Source organism: Mauremys reevesii, linkage group 15 (assembly GCF_016161935.1).
Source record: "Mauremys reevesii isolate NIE-2019 linkage group 15, ASM1616193v1, whole genome shotgun sequence".
Taxonomy (NCBI): Eukaryota; Metazoa; Chordata; order Testudines; family Geoemydidae; genus Mauremys; species Mauremys reevesii.
The window spans coordinates 31,810,304-31,827,100 of record NC_052637.1 but is presented as its reverse complement, the minus strand read 5'-3'; the positions used below and the strand labels follow the sequence as shown (position 1 = coordinate 31,827,100).

General features: G+C 46.5%; 1 protein-coding gene across 1 annotated transcript; it reads right to left on the bottom strand.

Annotated features, from left to right (window-relative positions):
• Positions 1 to 200: 200 nt before the first annotated feature.
• LOC120383330 (CMRF35-like molecule 7) lies at positions 201 to 15,188 on the bottom strand. Its single transcript, XM_039501319.1, has 7 exons — positions 15,014 to 15,188; positions 12,993 to 13,334; positions 9,329 to 9,389; positions 7,622 to 7,731; positions 4,063 to 4,115; positions 2,218 to 2,358; positions 201 to 1,873 (listed from the first exon to the last, which is right to left on the bottom strand). The coding sequence occupies exons 1-7, from the start codon at positions 15,051 to 15,053 to the stop codon at positions 1,766 to 1,768; spliced, it is 855 nt and encodes a 284-aa protein (XP_039357253.1). The 5' UTR covers positions 15,054 to 15,188; the 3' UTR covers positions 201 to 1,765.
• Positions 15,189 to 16,797: the final 1,609 nt, after the last annotated feature.

Sequence of the window (16,797 nt, the reverse complement as noted above, 5' to 3'; positions counted from 1 at the left end):
CCGCACCAGCCCCGCCCCCCTCTCCACTCCTTCCACAAAGCCCCTGCCCCTGCTCCACACCAGCCCCGCCCCCACTCCACCCCTACCCCAAAGCCCCTGCCCCAGCCGTGCTGCCAGTGAGTGCTGGGGAGTGGTTCCCCTCTGCCCCCCAAGCCAGCCCCACCCCCACCCCCCCCGTGGAGGCCTGCCCGCCCCTGATCCTCAGGGCCATACAGGTAGTATATATATTGTGTGGATGTGGCTCACATAACATACAGAGAGCTGAATATGCCGCCCACAATGGTAAATAGGTTGAGAACCACTGGTGTAGACATACCAGCTGAGGCTTCAGCTGTCTGTGTGTCTACATCACTAACTATTTCTATATGGCAGCACTGATATTGTCCCTCCCCCTCAAGCATTTAAAAATCATGAGTAGGGCCTCAGCAACCATGAGATTGGTTTTAAAATCTCAAGAGTTTTGTTCATTTCAAGATGCCTTTTGGGTTCTTTTTTTAATCTTCCACTTTTTGAAACTTAAGGGTGCACTTGGGTCACCTCTTCAATTTTTTCTCTGCTGTGGGGTGGGCTGGAAACATATTGTTTCTTTTCTAAGGAAAGCTGAGATTCTCCCATCATCTCAAGAAAGCTGAGATTCTCCCATTATCCCAAGAATCCAGAAGTTGGGGCTTTAAACAAAGCAGCGAACGTTGTGAGACTTGCACTAAAACCATGAGAGCTGGTAATATTGGGGCAGCCGAGCGGATCTGGTGGGAGCTGTGCAGCAGGGGGGTTATCATGGAGGTGTTGGGTGGCAGAGTTTAAAGAAGAGTGGAGCTCCTGTGGGCAAAATAGAGAGAAGGAGCCAATTCCCCACTCCCAGCCACTCCAGCATCATGACTCAACGTGGGGTTACTGGAGGTGCTAGGGGTTGGATAGTATGAGGAACCCTAGTGGTGCACATGGTGGAGATGAGGCTAGAGTGAGACCATTATCTCTCGTGTCTTTCATACAACACTTCTGTTCCTACACTCCAGAATGATATTGGTCTTGTGTCCAAATTCTTTACATGTGTCCCACGGGGTATTTAGGATCAAAGATGAAGATGTCCAAAAAGAACTTCTGGAAATGGGCTCTCAATCTTTTCACTATAACCTATATCAAATGGGGGAATCCATGTGCCCTTCTTGTTCTAAGCCACTGTGCTAACATGGGATTGCTGTAAAAAGATTCCATCACAATTAACTCCACGCTGACTAGGGAAATGAAGGACAAAGCTGTTTCCTTCTGCCTCGTCTTCCCATTGTTATTTCCACACCCTCCCTGAGGCCCTGTTCCCCATATCACCTCCAGCCAAAGAGTTGCCTCATCATCCTGAGGTTCTGACCCCAGAACCAAGCTCCTTTGCACCAAGTAAGTTTTATGAGCAATTATGTGGTGCTGGAGCAGAGAGATGCCACAACGAGCGCCAGAGGAAAACCTCCAGCCCTTCAGGAACCGGAGCCATCAAGACTTTGTGCAGTTTCAAGCTGATGTCCAGGAAAGGAGAAGCACTTTGCAGTAGCTGTTGGCCCCCAGTACATTTCTGAAGACAGTCGTGCTGGAAGTGGGACCTCCCCACCACATCTTGCCACTGGCAGATTGCTCAGCAGAAGGAGGGCAGAGGGAATGCCAGTCCGGAAGGTTTCATGGGACAGTAGAAAAATAAGGACAAGCTGCTAAATATCCTGTGAGTAGGAAGGGCTTCAGCCTGCAGCTTTTCTCCCATACTTTGCTTGATGACACATCATGGGGGGATGGGTGTGTTTAGGCACATAGTGATGTAGATGTCCTGCTGATCTGTGGCTGAGCAGTCCTGTGGGCCAGAAAAAACTGCTTTTCTCTGTCCTGAAACCTGAAATAAGGACACCATGAATCAGAGAGAAGAAACGACAAGAAGAGGAGATGGAGTAACTTGGAGCAGGCCCAGGCAGAAGACCAGAACCTTGCAAACCACAGCTGATTCCTCCAAGTGACCCCTGGCTTTAATTAGGTTGTGCCTGGCTGAAGGGTTCACGAGTTGCTGCTATTGAACGGGGCTGGTTATTGGTAAGAAAGAGGAAGAGGGAAGGTTTTGCCCCTGAACTGAAGCAGATTCCCTTTTGGAAGAGTGTCCCCCAGGCCTGGAGGTGAGGGAGTCTCAGAACGGGGGAGTAGACCCTCCAGCAGCATTGTGCTGTCACTGGGTTTCCTTCCTACCTGACTCTTCTGCGGGATCATGTTTTCATAGATGGACGCCGGATCAGCTGAGCTGGGCAGTTGCTGCTCGTTCATATAGATTGCCATCTGGCTCGTGGCAGCAGGATCTGATGCACTGAAGGGAGGCTTGTGCCCAGGATTCTGGAACAGACATGGGAGGTGCTCAGAGCAAACAGGAAACTCCAAGGGACCCCTCTTACCAAAATGCCACACTAAGGAGCTAGAGGGGTGGAGTTGGCAGGAAGTGACTCCTTCCCTGTACTGCCCTAAGCTGCAGCCATGTTAAAAATGGCGTCCTTTCTGTCTGAGTCTAAATAATGACCCCTCCCCCTTCCCACCGGTTAATCAGCAGGGCTGGGAATTTCCTGCTAAAAGCACAAGTCTCTGTGAGGTGAGTGTGACCCAAGGAACTCTGGTGCCAACTTCCAGAGGGCACCGGGGGTGCAGAGGGTTTACAAGGATCCCCTGGGTCAGATATATGCAAGATAGTTCACTGACGGATGGCATGTGACATCTCTGCCGAACAGCAGTTGCCCATTGGTCCTCAATCATTGCAAAATGTGCGTGTGGATAATATTTAAGGAGTTATGTATCTATACAGAAATTATGTTCTTAAGGGCTTGGAATTAAGGCAGGTCACCAGCAGGTGACACACCTCGGAGATGTTTCTTGCAGGCAGGAGGTAATAGACACCTATCTCCTTGTCTGTCCATTTGGATATTGTGTATCGTATGCTGCACACTGTGTGCCTATTTACACCCAGAGCTGGGGAGGACTGAGAGACTGTGAAGTCTACAAGCAAGGAAATCTATAGGAATAAACAAACAGCCGGGGACAGAGGAGTGTCCTGTTTATGAATAAAGACAAAAGATTGTCCCTTGGAGTACAAAGTGACACACTGGATCCTTCACCTGGGAGGCAAACTGACAGCGCACTTGTCTCATGAAAGGGGAACACAGCCAACCTGGGTGTAAGGTGCTGGACAGATTTAGGGTGAGCAACACTCTACGAGACATGAGAGTAGCTTGTTCATTAAGTCTAGGCTGTAGAATGCGTTAGGATTTTGGTTTATATGTAACCGTTTGTTTCCAATACCTGCTGTAGTGAGGCAGTGTGGCTCCCCACCGCGCCGGAGGGGGTCGAGCCCGGGCTAACCCTTGTATGCCTCCATTTGCTGTTCTTTGAATTTCTCTGCTTTGGTAACTAAACGTCTCTAAGTGTTGTTTATTCAGTGGAGCGGTGACCTGAGGTGGAACTGGCCAGCTGGGGTGGGGTGTTCTTTGGAAGTGGCAAATCTGTGAGCGCGAGTCTCCAGCGAATCAGGGGCTGGATGCTCCAGAAAGATGCTTGGAGGGTTCAAGGTTTGGGGTGTACCTACCGCTAACCTGTAGCAGAATAGCGAGGCCTGTGGGGCCTAGAGGGGAGGGATTGTGTTGCCTGTGGCTGGTGGATTGGGGAGCTGCCTCAGGACAGCACAGACAGGGCTTCATCATGCTAAGGGCAGGGGGTAGCGAGGTGCCCCCACAATCCTGGGTACTGCTGGGAAGTGTCACGCTGAGATACAACAGTAACTCCTGTGGCTGGTAGTGAGAGAACATGCTTAACTTCTTATGTGAACCAGCCACTAGAGGGAGGGAGACACCTTCTGTGCTAGTGTAGATTGACTCTAGCCTATGACATTGTACCTTTCCTAGGACGGATTCTAGTAGCACTAAGTGAATGGTAATGGTGTGTCACCTTTTCAGGGGTTCAGTAATGTGTGAAATACTCTAAACAATCCACTAGTCTGTCCTGTATAAGTTATTGTACTGTGCTCATCACCACCTACCCGAGAGCCTATCTTACCGTGTTACAGAGATAGACGTTCTTATCCTTTTGTCCTGGTGTGTCCTCAAGGGCTGAAAGAATCAGAAACAGGAAATGTATCAAGCTGCTGTAAAGCTATTTTTATTTATGGCTAGGCCTTTCTAAGGCACTTGCCGTGGTAGTATCCTGCACCCTAGATGCAATGTCAGGGAAGCAAAGCCTTCCGAGGACCGAGTATTACTACAGTCTCCATCTGGGAGCTTTTGAAAAGGAATTTGTCAATCACTGGACTGTGTGTGTATGTAACTCACTGGGGGACCGTCCTGTGTCACGTGGACCCAGCTTTTTAGATCTAAATGAACCAGGTCAGCTTTTGAGGACAAACACAGACCCAGCCCTCTGGATCAGCTCTGCAAGTGGTGCACAGATCCATAGTGCTTTGCAGCACCCAGGGAAGGTGGTAGCGTCAGCTCCTTGGTGGGCTACACTCCCGCTCCCATGGCTCAGGAAGCCTCTCATCACCAACACCATGAGGTTAGGGCTCTGTGGATGTGTCTGGCAAGGAGAGACATCCCCAGTGTCTTTTTAGAGCTCTCCAACTCTCTGGGGACTGTTTCCCTTTAAGGATTAGCAGTTTGGCCCAGAGTCTTGAAGTTATTTAGGCTCCTAATTTGTTAGAAAGCTAAATCCCTTTGAGGATCTGGACCTTTCTGCTTTGAGAATTCCTCTTTCATGCAGCATGCAAATGAGAGAGAGACAGAGAGCTACAGATGGGGGTTTGTGAAAGGTCAATAACATTTCTCTGTCTCTAACTGGCTGCTGCAGCGTTCCTGCTGATCTTGTCTCAGAATTAGAAAATAAGAGAACCCTGTGCTGTACCCCCACATAGGGGGCTAACAGTGCAGTGTGGCTGCAGCTCAGCTGAAGCTGAGAGGGAAGATTAGCATTGTCCAATAAAATGTGGTCTTCTAGGCTTCATTCACATGCAAAAATTGCTCCGGTTTAAATTAAATCAGTTCAAAACCTGATTTAGATAAACCAGGGCAGAACTCTGGGTAGACTTGTATTTCAGTATGAGAACGACTTGCTTCAGTTTAGCTTAAGTGAATACGAAACTGGCTTAAACTAAATCCATATAAGCCACTCTTAAACTGAAATGAATAAATCATTGTGGAAAATGTAGAAATGGCAGAGGTGTTTAATGACTTCTTTGTTTCCGTTTTCACCAAGAAGGTTAGTGCTGATTGGATGTCTACCAGTGAATGCCAGTGAAAATGAGGTATGATCATAAAAGACTAAAATGGGAAAAGAACAAGTTAAAAATTACTAGACAAATTAAATGATTTCAGATCACCAAGGCCTGATGAAAGGCATCAGAGAATACTCAAGGAGCTGACTGAGGAGCTATCTGAGTCATTAGCAATTATCTTTGAAAAGTCATGGAAGACGGGAGAGATTCCAGAAGACTGGAAAAGGGCAAATTTCATGCCAATCTATAAAAAGGGAAATAAGGACAATCCAGAGAATTACAGGCAGTCATCTTAACTTCTGAACCCGGAAAGATAATGGAGCAAATAATTAAGCAATCAGTTAGCAAACATCTAGAAGATAATGAGGTGATAAGTACAAGTCAGCATGGATTTGTCAAACAAATCATGTCAAACCAACCTGATAACTTTCTTTGACAGGGAAACAAGACTTGTGTGTGGGGAAAGCAGTAGATGTGGTATATCTTGACTTTAGTAAAGGTTTTGATACAGTCTCACATGACCTTCTCATAAACAAACTAGGGAAATGCAATGTAGATGGAGCTACTCTGAGGTGGGTGCAAAACTGATTTTAAAACTGTTCCCAGAGAGTAGTTATCAGTGGTTCACAGTCATGCTGGAAGGGCATAATGAGTGGGGTCCCACAGGGATCAGTTCTGGGTCTGGTTCTGTTGAATATCTCCATCAATGATTTAGATAATGGCATAGAGAGTACACATAAAGTTTGAGGATGATACCAAGCTGGGAGGGGCTTCAAGTGCTTTGGAGGATAGGATTAAAATTCAAAATGATCTGGACAAACTGGAGAAATGGTCTGAAGTAAGCAGGATGAAATTCAATAAGGACAAATGCAGAGTACTCCATTTAGGAAGGAAGGATCAGTTGCACACATACAAAATGGGAAATGACTGTCTAGGAAGGCGTACTGCGGAAAGGGATCTGAGGGTCATAGCGCACCACAACCTAAATATGAGTCAACACTGTAACGCTGTTGCAAAAAAAGCAAACATCATTCTGGGATGTATTAGCAGGAGTGTTGTAAGCAAGACACGAGAAGTAATTCTTTTGCTCTACTCTGTGCTTATTAGGCCTCGACTGGAATATTGTGTCCAGTTCTTGACGCCACATTTGAGGAAGGATGATCATGTGGACAAATTGGAGAGAGTCCAGAGAAGAGCGACAAAATGCTTAAAGGTCTAGAAAACATGACCTATGAGGGAAGATTGAAAAATTGGGTTTCTTTAGTCTGTATAAGAGAAGACTGAGAGGGACATGATAACAGTTTTCAAGTATGTAAAAGGTTGTTACAAGGAGGAGGAAGAAAATTTTTTGTTCTTAACCTCTGAGGACGGAGCAAGAAGCAATGGGCTTAAATTGCAGCAAGGGAGGTTTAGGTTGGACATTAGGAAAAACTTCCTAACTATCAGAGTGGTTAAGCACTGGAAAAAAATGCCTAGGGAGGTTGTGGCATCTCCATCATGGGAGATTTTTAAAAGCAGGTTAGACAAGCCCCTGTTGTGGGGGAGGGATAGCTCAGTGGTTTGAGCTTTGGCCTGCTAAAATCAGTGTTGTGAGTTCAATTCTTGAGGGGGCCACTGAGGGATCTGGGGCAAAATCAGTACTTAGTCCTGCTAGTGAAGACAGGGGGCTGGATTCAATGACCTTTGGGGGTTCCTTAAAGCTCTATGAGATAGGTATATCTCTGTATAATAAGGGATGGTCTAGATAATACTTAGTCCTGCCATGAGTGCAGGGGACTGGACTAGATGACCTCTCAAGGTCCCTTCCAGTTCTATGATTGTGTTATTAGTACCCCTCAGAACCTGGCAAGCCCAGCTGCAGCAGATGGAAAGTCACAGGATTCCCAGAACCTGAGGCAGCATGGGGCTTGTGGGTCGATAGCTTTGCAGGAAAAGCTGGGAATCACTACAGGCCGGAGGAGCAGTTCTTAGGAGCAGGTAATTAAGGGGAATTTATTTTGCTGAGTGTTAATGAATCTTATTTAAACAACTGATTTCTCCTTGGTCAAAAACAACTGACTTGTTTGCTTTTGAACTAGCCAGTTGCTGTACTGAGCCTGAGCTAGGTACCTGCTCCATCGCTGTGGCTGGGGCTGGGTGTGCCGTGGAGATCTGCCAGTTTGTAGGGCCACGTGACCTGCTGCATGGAGTAATTGACTAAGTATGTGGGAATTTAGAGAGTGTCTGTCTTGTGCTGTTATTTTGGTGACCGGGACAGTATGGTACTTAGGAAGGAAGCAAAATAATTGGGCTGCACCATCTGGAGAATGAAGTGACACTTAGTAGCAAAATTGATCAGAGAATTTTTACCTTGGCTCCTTCTCTGCGATGCTCTTCTAAACTTAACAGCAATGAACAAAATCAAAAGCAGAACCAGCAGGATGGATGGGATCAGGATGTAGAGGGCGAGGTTTGGTGTACTAGGCAAAGGAGAAGAGAATGTTTGTTTCTACTCTTAATGGTCAGACTTTATTATATAAAGATTAGATGTAGCTCTTGCTCCCCTCTCAAGTTGTTGGAAGGGCTGGGTAAGTATTAGCCAACCCCTATCTGTTTTTTACAGCTGGGAAACTGAGGCACAAGTACAGTGACTTGCATCAAAGAAGCACATTGAGTCAGTTGCAGAACTGAGTCTGACACCTTGTGATGCTGGAATTCAGCATCAAACTGAATAAACAGAAACCATTCTGTAAAGGAAAATTTGGCAATCTAAAGCAGTTCCAGCTTTCCTCTCTGCACAGCTGGGTTTAAACGTGTGCTAGGGCCTAGGTCTTTAAAGACATTTAGATGTGTAATGCCCCCTGACCTCAATGAGTGTTAAGCACCTAAATGCATCTGAGGATCTAGGCCCAGGTGACCAGACACATGAGTTTGCTGGCCTCAGCATAGAGCCTAACAAAGGTCTGAGCTCAGCAAAAACCTACAGAGTGCGACAGCAGTGAGTGCGATTGTAGTGACCCTAACAGGGCCACGGTGGTTGGCATTTTAAAAACAAACTCTTTCTTTATTAATTAAATTGACTTAATTAAATGATCAGGTTAAAACTGTCAGCCTATTTTCAGCTGAGTAAGGGTAAGACCCCTGTTCTGTTTAGAGATGGCAGTGTTACCTAGGGTTAGAGCACTGGCATCATCCTCAAAAGACCTGCGTTCTATACCTGGCTCTGGCCTGCTGGGTGACCCTGAGCAAGTCATGTCACCTCTTGTGCCTCAGTTTCCCCATCTAGAAAATGGTGTTAATGATATTGACCTCCTTTGGAAAGTGCTTGGAAATCTGTGGAAGAAAAGTGCTAGATGTTGTTATTTGATTAGAGACTTGCACGCACTGCATCTTTTGCCGTGAATTTTTGGCTTTTCTGATTAAATTCTGTAATTAAATTTTTTTTAATATCACAAACCCCTTCCAGAGCTGGGGTTTGTAAACTGCTTCTGCCGCAGTGTGAAGGAAACAATGGACAACAACTTCAAGATGAAAATATCAGCTATTCTGTCATGTGATTGACATGTACAGTATATCTCCCTGCCTGACTGGAAAGCCCAATAGAATAGCAAGGATCCTGCAGGTCAGATGTGAGGGGAAATGCAGTGCAAGTGCTTTAAAATTGGACCATGTCAGACTGGAAGAGTGGTGAGCGTGTGGGGGTGTTTTTTGCTTTCTTTTTGTTTGCAAGTGCAGGTTTAATACAGTATAATGCAATGGAATTGACCTTCCAGGGCAGAAAATAGTTTGCAGGACAGGAAGGCCTGTAGAACAGCAGGACTGTCTGGCTCTGACTTAGCTGATAAATGCCTCTGTCTCAACTTGTGAACTCAGCTAAAAATCCTTTTCTTCAATGCCTCTGGTGTGCAGAGACCTGAGAGTTCTGGAATCCTCTGTGCTGCGTGAGTTTGACTTAAAGCCTTGGCCTCTGTAGGGATTGTAGCCTGGACTTCGAGCACAGTGTAGAAACCCCGAACCTGCCCTAGAGTTGGTGAAAGGAGACCTCACAGTGCCTCTAGAGTGAGTTTGGGCACTCACCTGACAAGAACATCTACTTCAGGAACAGTCCATGGGGAGGTGGCAACAGTCAGGTCCTTTTCTGGTGTCATCAGTGGTGAGGTAGGAACAGCTGCAAATGAAAGGAGACAGAGCTGTATTACCAAGCCCTTGTTCGTTGATTTCCTGTTCGAGCTGGCACCTGCCTTCATGGTGGCTGGGCTATTAAAGCTCCTTGACGTGTGTACTAGCTAGGCCATTGTAGCGGAGAAAGGCGGTGTGGTCGTGTTTTAACACAGTAGTTGTAATTCTGTATCCTACTTCAACTGCTGATGGCCCCCAGTGACATAATGGAGAGATATAGACACATACAGAGAGCATGAAAAAGTGGGAGTTGTCCTACCAACTGTAAGAGGCTAATTAAGTAAGAGAAAAAACTTTTGTAGTGATAATCAAGATAGCCCATTACAGACAGTTGGATAAGAGGTGTGAGAATACTTAACATGGGGAAATAGATTCAATGTTTGTAATGGCTACAAAAGTTTTTTCTTACTTAATTAGCCTCTTAGAGTTGGTAGGACAACTCCCACCTTTTCATGCTCTCTGTAGGTGTATATATATCTCCTCACTATATGTTCCATTCTAGGCATCCTATGAAGTAGGCTGTAGTCCATGAAAGCTTATGCCCAAATGAATTTGTTAGTCTCTAAGGTGTCACAAGTGCTCCTGTTCTTTTTGCGGATACAGACTAACACGGCTCTTACTCTGAAACCAATGCGATAATGTAGCTTTGCTGTATGCCAAATAAAGGAACCTGAGGGACGAGACAGGAGTCTGACTGAGTTCTTGGGGAGCTAAATGGAAGAGGTTTGGGGGGAACCTCAACAATATTGAGGGACTGGGGAGCGTGAGCAAGACTTGGCTTCCTCTGCGAGGATCACTGGTGGCAGCAGAGGTAGGAAATGAGACAGAACTATTCTGACATGAGCACATGGTGTTTAAATGCCTCATCCTGCATTATTGGCCAACAAGTGAGCAGATAGGCCCTGGCTTCTCCTCCCCTTCCCTCTGTACCTCCATCTCCGGCCATATTCTTCCCCACTCCATTGACACATCCATCTAGATAGGAACATGGGAATCATCACACTGAGTCAAATAAACTGTCCATCTAGCCAGGGAGCCTGTGTGACAGTGGCCAATACCAGATGCTTCAGAAAAAGGTGCAAGAAACCCCATTATGGACCATTTTGAAATAACATAACCACACGGGCAGCTTCCTCCTAACTCCCGTCACTTCATGGCTGATTCTAAGCTTTGAAGCCCCGGGACATAATTCTGTCCTTAGCCAGGGTGACTGGATGGCTGAATTATCCATAAGAAGGTTGAATCCTGCTAGACTCTCAACCTCAATATCTTGTGGCAGTGAGTTCCACGGGTTAATTATGTATTCTGGAGACTACATTCCCCTCTTATCAGACATAGATTTGTTGCCTTTAAAATGCTTTGGCTATCCCCTTGTTCTCCTGATGATGTTGCTGTCTCTTGTCTCCTCGTTGCTGTATCTTGGAGCTCTGGAGTATTTTATTATGGTCCATTTCTCAGCCACTGCTCATGGAATAGGGTTAGCAGTGGAAAACCAGAGAAGCTTTCACTGAGGGAAAAGATACTATGGTGAAAGGAAATTCCTGCTGACAGGCCCTGGCTTCTCCACCCTTTCCCTCTGCACCTACATCTCAGTCCATGTTCTTCTCCACTCCATTCGGACACGCACTGGTGGAGATTGCACTGATCGCTGTAGGGCTGAATGGCCACCTCTATTTTATAACCTACCTAACACAGAGCTCAGGAATATCTCAGCCCTACCTTCCCAGTGGATGACTTTAACGATTTTCAGTGTGAGACTAGCTAATAACAAATAGTGAAGAATTCCTGTAAAATGTGACTTTTGGGACTAACAAGCATCTCTGCTAAAAGTCATGACACTTTTTTAGGACTGATGACTTTTGTCATAAGTATCCAAGAGGCGGCCAAATATTTATGAATAATGACCCTGTCATTCATAGCAAAGTCTCTTTTTACCCCCCTTACTTTGCACAAATCTTTGCAATTCAGTGACATTTAAAACTACTCACTTATCTCACCTCCGTCCCACCTCTCTGGGCCTGTCTTGATCCTGGGTCTAACTGTTCATTTGATTCCACAGTCCTCACTCAGGCAGACTCTGCATGAATTTCAATGGGAGTTTTGCCCAAGTAAGAACTGGCAGATGTAATGGGAGGCTGCATCCTCCAGCATTAATTCCTTCTCCTGCATGGGGGGTGGGGTGGGGTGGGGGAAATCAGACAATTGTGTGGGAAAATCTAGGAAACAAGTGGGAATTTCTCAAGGTTGTGAAGGGGGTGACAGAAGATTAGCAGAGTTGGATAGTTCATGTCTGGATAAGACCCCCTCTATTCACCAGATACAGGCACTTGTTCCAGACAAGAAAAGAGCCACTTGTGACCCAGGGAGCCCCTCAATGCCATCTGGCACAGGGCACCCCAGGCCATAATTCATGTCAGGCACGACACACTCATTGCCCCAACACACTGTTGCTAGAATCTGTCTCTGACCGGTGTCATATATGGTATCCTATGCAAACTGGTAACAAGCTGCTCGTTAATATTCTTGCACGCTGGAGGTATGGTCAGTGTATAAAGAACTATAGACGTGTGCTGGAAAATATGTTCTTCAAAAGTGGTTTGCAAGCTGTGCATAAACCCAGCCTGTCCCAGACAAAGGAATGTCATTTGTATCTCCAATCTGAACTAAGCTAGGTGATACCTCAGAGGACAATGGAAAGTACATCTACATATAAGGTAAACAATACACTGTCAAGTTTAATGAGGGGCTGCTTGGGGGCAGAGGGTGGAAACAGCTTAACTATCATGAGTGTGGATGGAGCCTGCACCCACAGGATGCCTTCCTACCACTTGAAACAGAGTCTATAGACTTTGGGAAATAGAAGCAGAAAGCCATTTTGGCATCCATCACTCATGGGACACAAGAGGCCAGAGCTCTGGTAATGGGACAAAGGTGGATCCTTCAGCCAAGGGGGCTGATGTCTCTGGGAACTGACTATAGGTGAGAAACCTGCTTAGACCAAGATTGCAACTTGCTGAGTTAAGTTTCAGTCACTAGAAAGCGTGTTTTTGTTTTGTGTGACTTGTGTCTTCTGTTCTTCCTTATATCGCCTGCATATCTGCTCTTTGTTCACAAAGCTACTCTGGTTTTATTACAAATAAGGGCTGTGTGTCAAACTGAGAGGTGAAGTCCTCAGCTAAACTAACAGGCTGGCACGTGTTCTGTCTCTTTGGAGCCAGCAAACAATAACTTTCCTGTGAGTGTCCAGTGAGAGGGCCTGGCAGCCACTGAGGAGCGGGGCTGAGCCTGGGGGTCTCAGTACCGGGGTGATTAGTGTTGCGGCGGGGCTGGGCAGGGGCCGGGCGCGCTGGGCAAAGGGCGCTGCGGGGAGCCGCGGAGGGGCTCGATGGCCGGTCCGGTGCAGCCCCCGCCCTCCGGCCCCTCGCAGCCCCGGGCCGGGCCCCGCCCAGGTTACAGCAGATCTGCCGGTCTCGACACCCGCCCCCTTCCCCGCCCAGCGCCCCCCGGCCCTGCCCCGAGCCCAGCAGCCCCGACACTGCCAGGGGGCAGCGCCGGGATTTACCTGGGGAGACGGTGAGTGTCACAGTGTCCCTGAGATCAAGGAGCCCGATCCTCACTACCCCGCAGTGGTACGTGCCGGCGTCTGCCGGTGTCAGGTTCTCCACGGTCACGGTGAACGCGCGCTGGGTGCGATTGTCTCGGATGGAGACTCTGCCCCGCGTCACCTCCGCCTCCGACCCGTCGGTCTCGACGATGTGAAGCCCGTCGGAACAGCGCCAACTTCCTCCTGCCCGGCACCAGAACTTCGGATAATCCTCATAGCCCGCCCGGTACCGGCACCGCACCGCCACCGACCCGCCCGCGGGGCCGCGCACTGCCCCGGGGCCCGTCACCGCCCAGCAGCCTGCGAGGGACAGAGACAGTGAGACCCAGGGCGCCCTTCTGCCCGCCACCAGCAAGGACATGATGATCCCACGTGCCCGGGGGTGGGGCGAGTTGTGGGCGATGCTTCAGCATTTTGGGGCGAGGACAGGGGAGTCAGAGCCTGCAGCTTCCAGGTTCCCCTGTCCCAAAACCTGACTTTTAAAAACTATGCAAAGGGACCAAGAGCGATTGCCCGTGTCCCCTGGGGCTTGGTGGGAGCAGGTGAATGGGCGGGGGGGCATGGGCTGGGCTGCTCTCAGCAGATTAACTATAAAAGGGGCTCAAAATTAGACTTGATTCTTATTTACACGCAGGCGGCAGGCCGCTTTGCGCCACTCTGGCAGTGCACAGGCGCTTAGAGTGAATGTAGGTGTCAATTGTATTGTCAACTAATATATTTGCCAGTGGAAACATTTGCTGCAGGAAAAATTCTGTTTCGAAACAATATTTGGATTTTCTGTGGGGGGAATATGGAACATTTAAATGACGAGTTCAGTTTTAAACTGACTTTTCAAAATGAAACTTTCTTTTTTCATTTCCAACTAAAATGTCATTTTGTTTTGGTTTGCCATTTCAGGTTCATATTTGGGGGGTTCTCCCCCACCCTTTCTGCTCCACTGTGATGCTCCAATGCGCACCATGCTGGGATATCCCAGCAATAGAAACCTGACTAGTTTAGCACTTTCTAAAATACAGTTTGGAAGGTATTAGTTAAATAGAGTTAGCTAGCTTGATCTAACATAATATCTATAAATGCTAATCTAGACAAGGGGTGAGAAAAGTGCCACCCCTCTATCCTGCAAATATTTACCCATGTGCTTCATTTTAAGTAGAGCAGAACCCCCATTGGCACTCATGCTTAGAGTAAATAAGTGGGATTAATCATGTTCTTAAAATTAAGCATGTGGAAGTGTTTCTAAGATTAGGCCCTACATTGGTATTGTTTGGTTCAGTTTTGTTACAGTTATTATTTATTTATTTTAAAAAAGCAGCCTTTGAAAGTCACTTGAAAGATATTTTGACGATAAGGGCCATATTAGCAACTAGGTAGACAAACACAGCCTAGAAAACTAATTACATCAAATACTTGATAGTGTCCCTTCTATCAGGGTTTCAGAAGAGTTTGCCTTATCCCATCCTATTTTCACATGCTCATCACCAGAGCTGGTCAAACAGTTCATTTTGAATAATATTTGTTACAAATTCTGGCTATCTTTTCATCAAGTAGTTATTAGTGAATAAGGTTTTCCATTATTTAATTGTCTCTGCTGATAATGTTCTGAATAATTCTCCTCTTCAGCCAAAATTATCCTGGCTTTGTGTGAGACCAGAGATGATGTTTTTGTGCAAAATTTCATCAGCAGTTTTTAGTTTAGTCATTTTAAAAATGCATTTCCCCCCATTTTAAAAAGTATTCTTGTCAGTTCCTTGACCAGCCGTGCTGAGAACATTCTGAAAACTTCTCCTTTTCAGCTGAATTTTTCCTTGCTTTCTCTTTGTCCTGCCACTTTGTAAGTTCCATCTCCTGGGTGAGTTAGAACCACAGCAAGAATATAGCTGAGACTTTCAAGCTCTGTTGGTGAAGCTGGCAAACCCTGGGCAAACCCAATACTTGCATTGTATTTCTAGTGAGCCACAAAAAGATCATGTCACTCTCACCTGGGAAAAGAATCCAGAGCAAAGCAGAGAAAATCCTCATGGTCCTGGTTCCCTGGGTGGGTGAATCTCTCCTCTGGTAGATCTGGGTTCTCCAGGAGATCGCAGGGACCCTCTTCCTTTTGTGAGAGTTGAAAATGAAACCCCAAGACTCACTGACCAGTTCTATGGTGCCAAATTTCTAGATCTATCAGCTGCCCCACCCCACTTCCCTTTGAAAAGGCTGCTTGTTTGACCACAGAAAGAAGTTGCTCAACCTACATTCTCTGGTGATTGGTGTTTGCTTCTTTTTAAAAAAGGAGAAGCATGATTAAAGAAAATGTCACGATCACTGAGAGAAAAGCTGGGCCACAGTTCCCATAATCTGAAGGTATCTGATAAGTTTTACTCATTGCCATGCTAAGACTTTGTCTACACTGCAGTTTAGTGGTGGACATAACTATGGAGATTAGCAGCTGAACTGGTGCAAACCCAGGACTGCCAACTTCAAACATTCAAAAATCACATGATCAAAGAGTTCAAGCTTGTGGCTCTCATCTCCAGGTACCAACGTGATCACATGAAGTTTTTCCTAATGTCCAACTTAAACCGCCCTTGCTGCAATTTAAGCCCATTGCTTCTTGTCCTATCCTCAGAAGTTAAGAACTACAATTTATCTCCCTCCTCCTTGTAACAACAATCATGTCCCCTCGCAGTCTTCTCTTCTCCAAACTAAACAAACCCAATTTTTTCAATCTTCCCTCATAGGCCATGTTTTCTAGACCTTTAATCATTTTTGTTGCTTTTCTCTGGATTTTCTCCAATTTCTCCACATCTTTCCTGAAATGTGGAACCCAAAACTGGACACAATACTCCAGTTGAGACCTTATCAGCGTGGTGTAGAGAGGAAGAATGACTTCTCGTGTCTTGCTTCCAACACTCCTGCTAATACATCCCAGAATGATGTTTGCTTTTTTTGAAACAGTGTGACACTGCTGACTCCTATTTAATTTGTTATCCACTCTGACCCCCCCGCACTATGATCCTGTTAGCCAGGCCTGTATCAGTGGCGAGCAGTGAACGGAGCTTTTTGAAGTTGAAGCTCATAAAAACATATTTGCAATTGACCATGGGAGATGACAGGCTATCTTCACTGGCCACCCTGTCTATCGAGAGTGCTGTGGCTCAAAATATAGACCTGTCCCCAGCAATATCAGAGTTTGCCAGCAGCAAAGGCACGCAGGGTTTTGCCTTCTGAATCTTAGACTCTTGGTGAACAAAATATTTTATTTGTTGTTCATTAGTTTAATGTTTAGTTTGTGTCTCTTAGCTATAGTGTTATTTTTATGACTTACATAGTTCATTATTTGAATACAATGGAATGCAATTGAATCAATTGTTGTCATTTCCTCTTTTGTTATTTTTTAGTAAATTATAAAAACTTTTGAGATTGCAGCTTTATTTCTGACATGTTCACTAACACTACTACATACTTCAACTCAAAGGGCGCAAAAATACAAGTTCCCCCAGCTGGCCTGTGCTCGGTGACCCGGGCTAAGGAGCGCGGCTACGGGGCTGTGTAATTGCAGTATAGACACGCGGGCTCATGCTGCAGCCTGAGCTCTGGGACCCTCCCACCTTGCAGGGTCCTGGAACCCTGGCGCTGGGTCCAACTCCAGCCTGAACACCTACAGTGCAGCTAAACACACCCTTAGCCTGAGCCCTGCGAGCCCGAGGCAGCTGGCACAGGCCAGCCACAGGTTTAATACTGCATTGGAGACCAGTGGTTCTCCACCCGTGGCCCACAG

Bases quoted from the DNA above. Each gene is read 5' to 3' on its own strand.
- LOC120383330 (XM_039501319.1), bottom strand. From the start codon at position 15,053: ATGAGGATTTTCTCTGCTTTGCTCTGGATTCTTTTCCCAG. The intron at 9,390-12,992 runs GTAAATCCCGGC...TGATGACACCAG, and splicing joins GACACTCACCGTCTCCCCAG to AAAAGGACCTGACTGTTGCC. The intron at 2,359-4,062 runs GTAAGATAGGCT...TGTCTGTTCCAG, and splicing joins ACGTCTATCTCTGTAACACG to AATCCTGGGCACAAGCCTCC.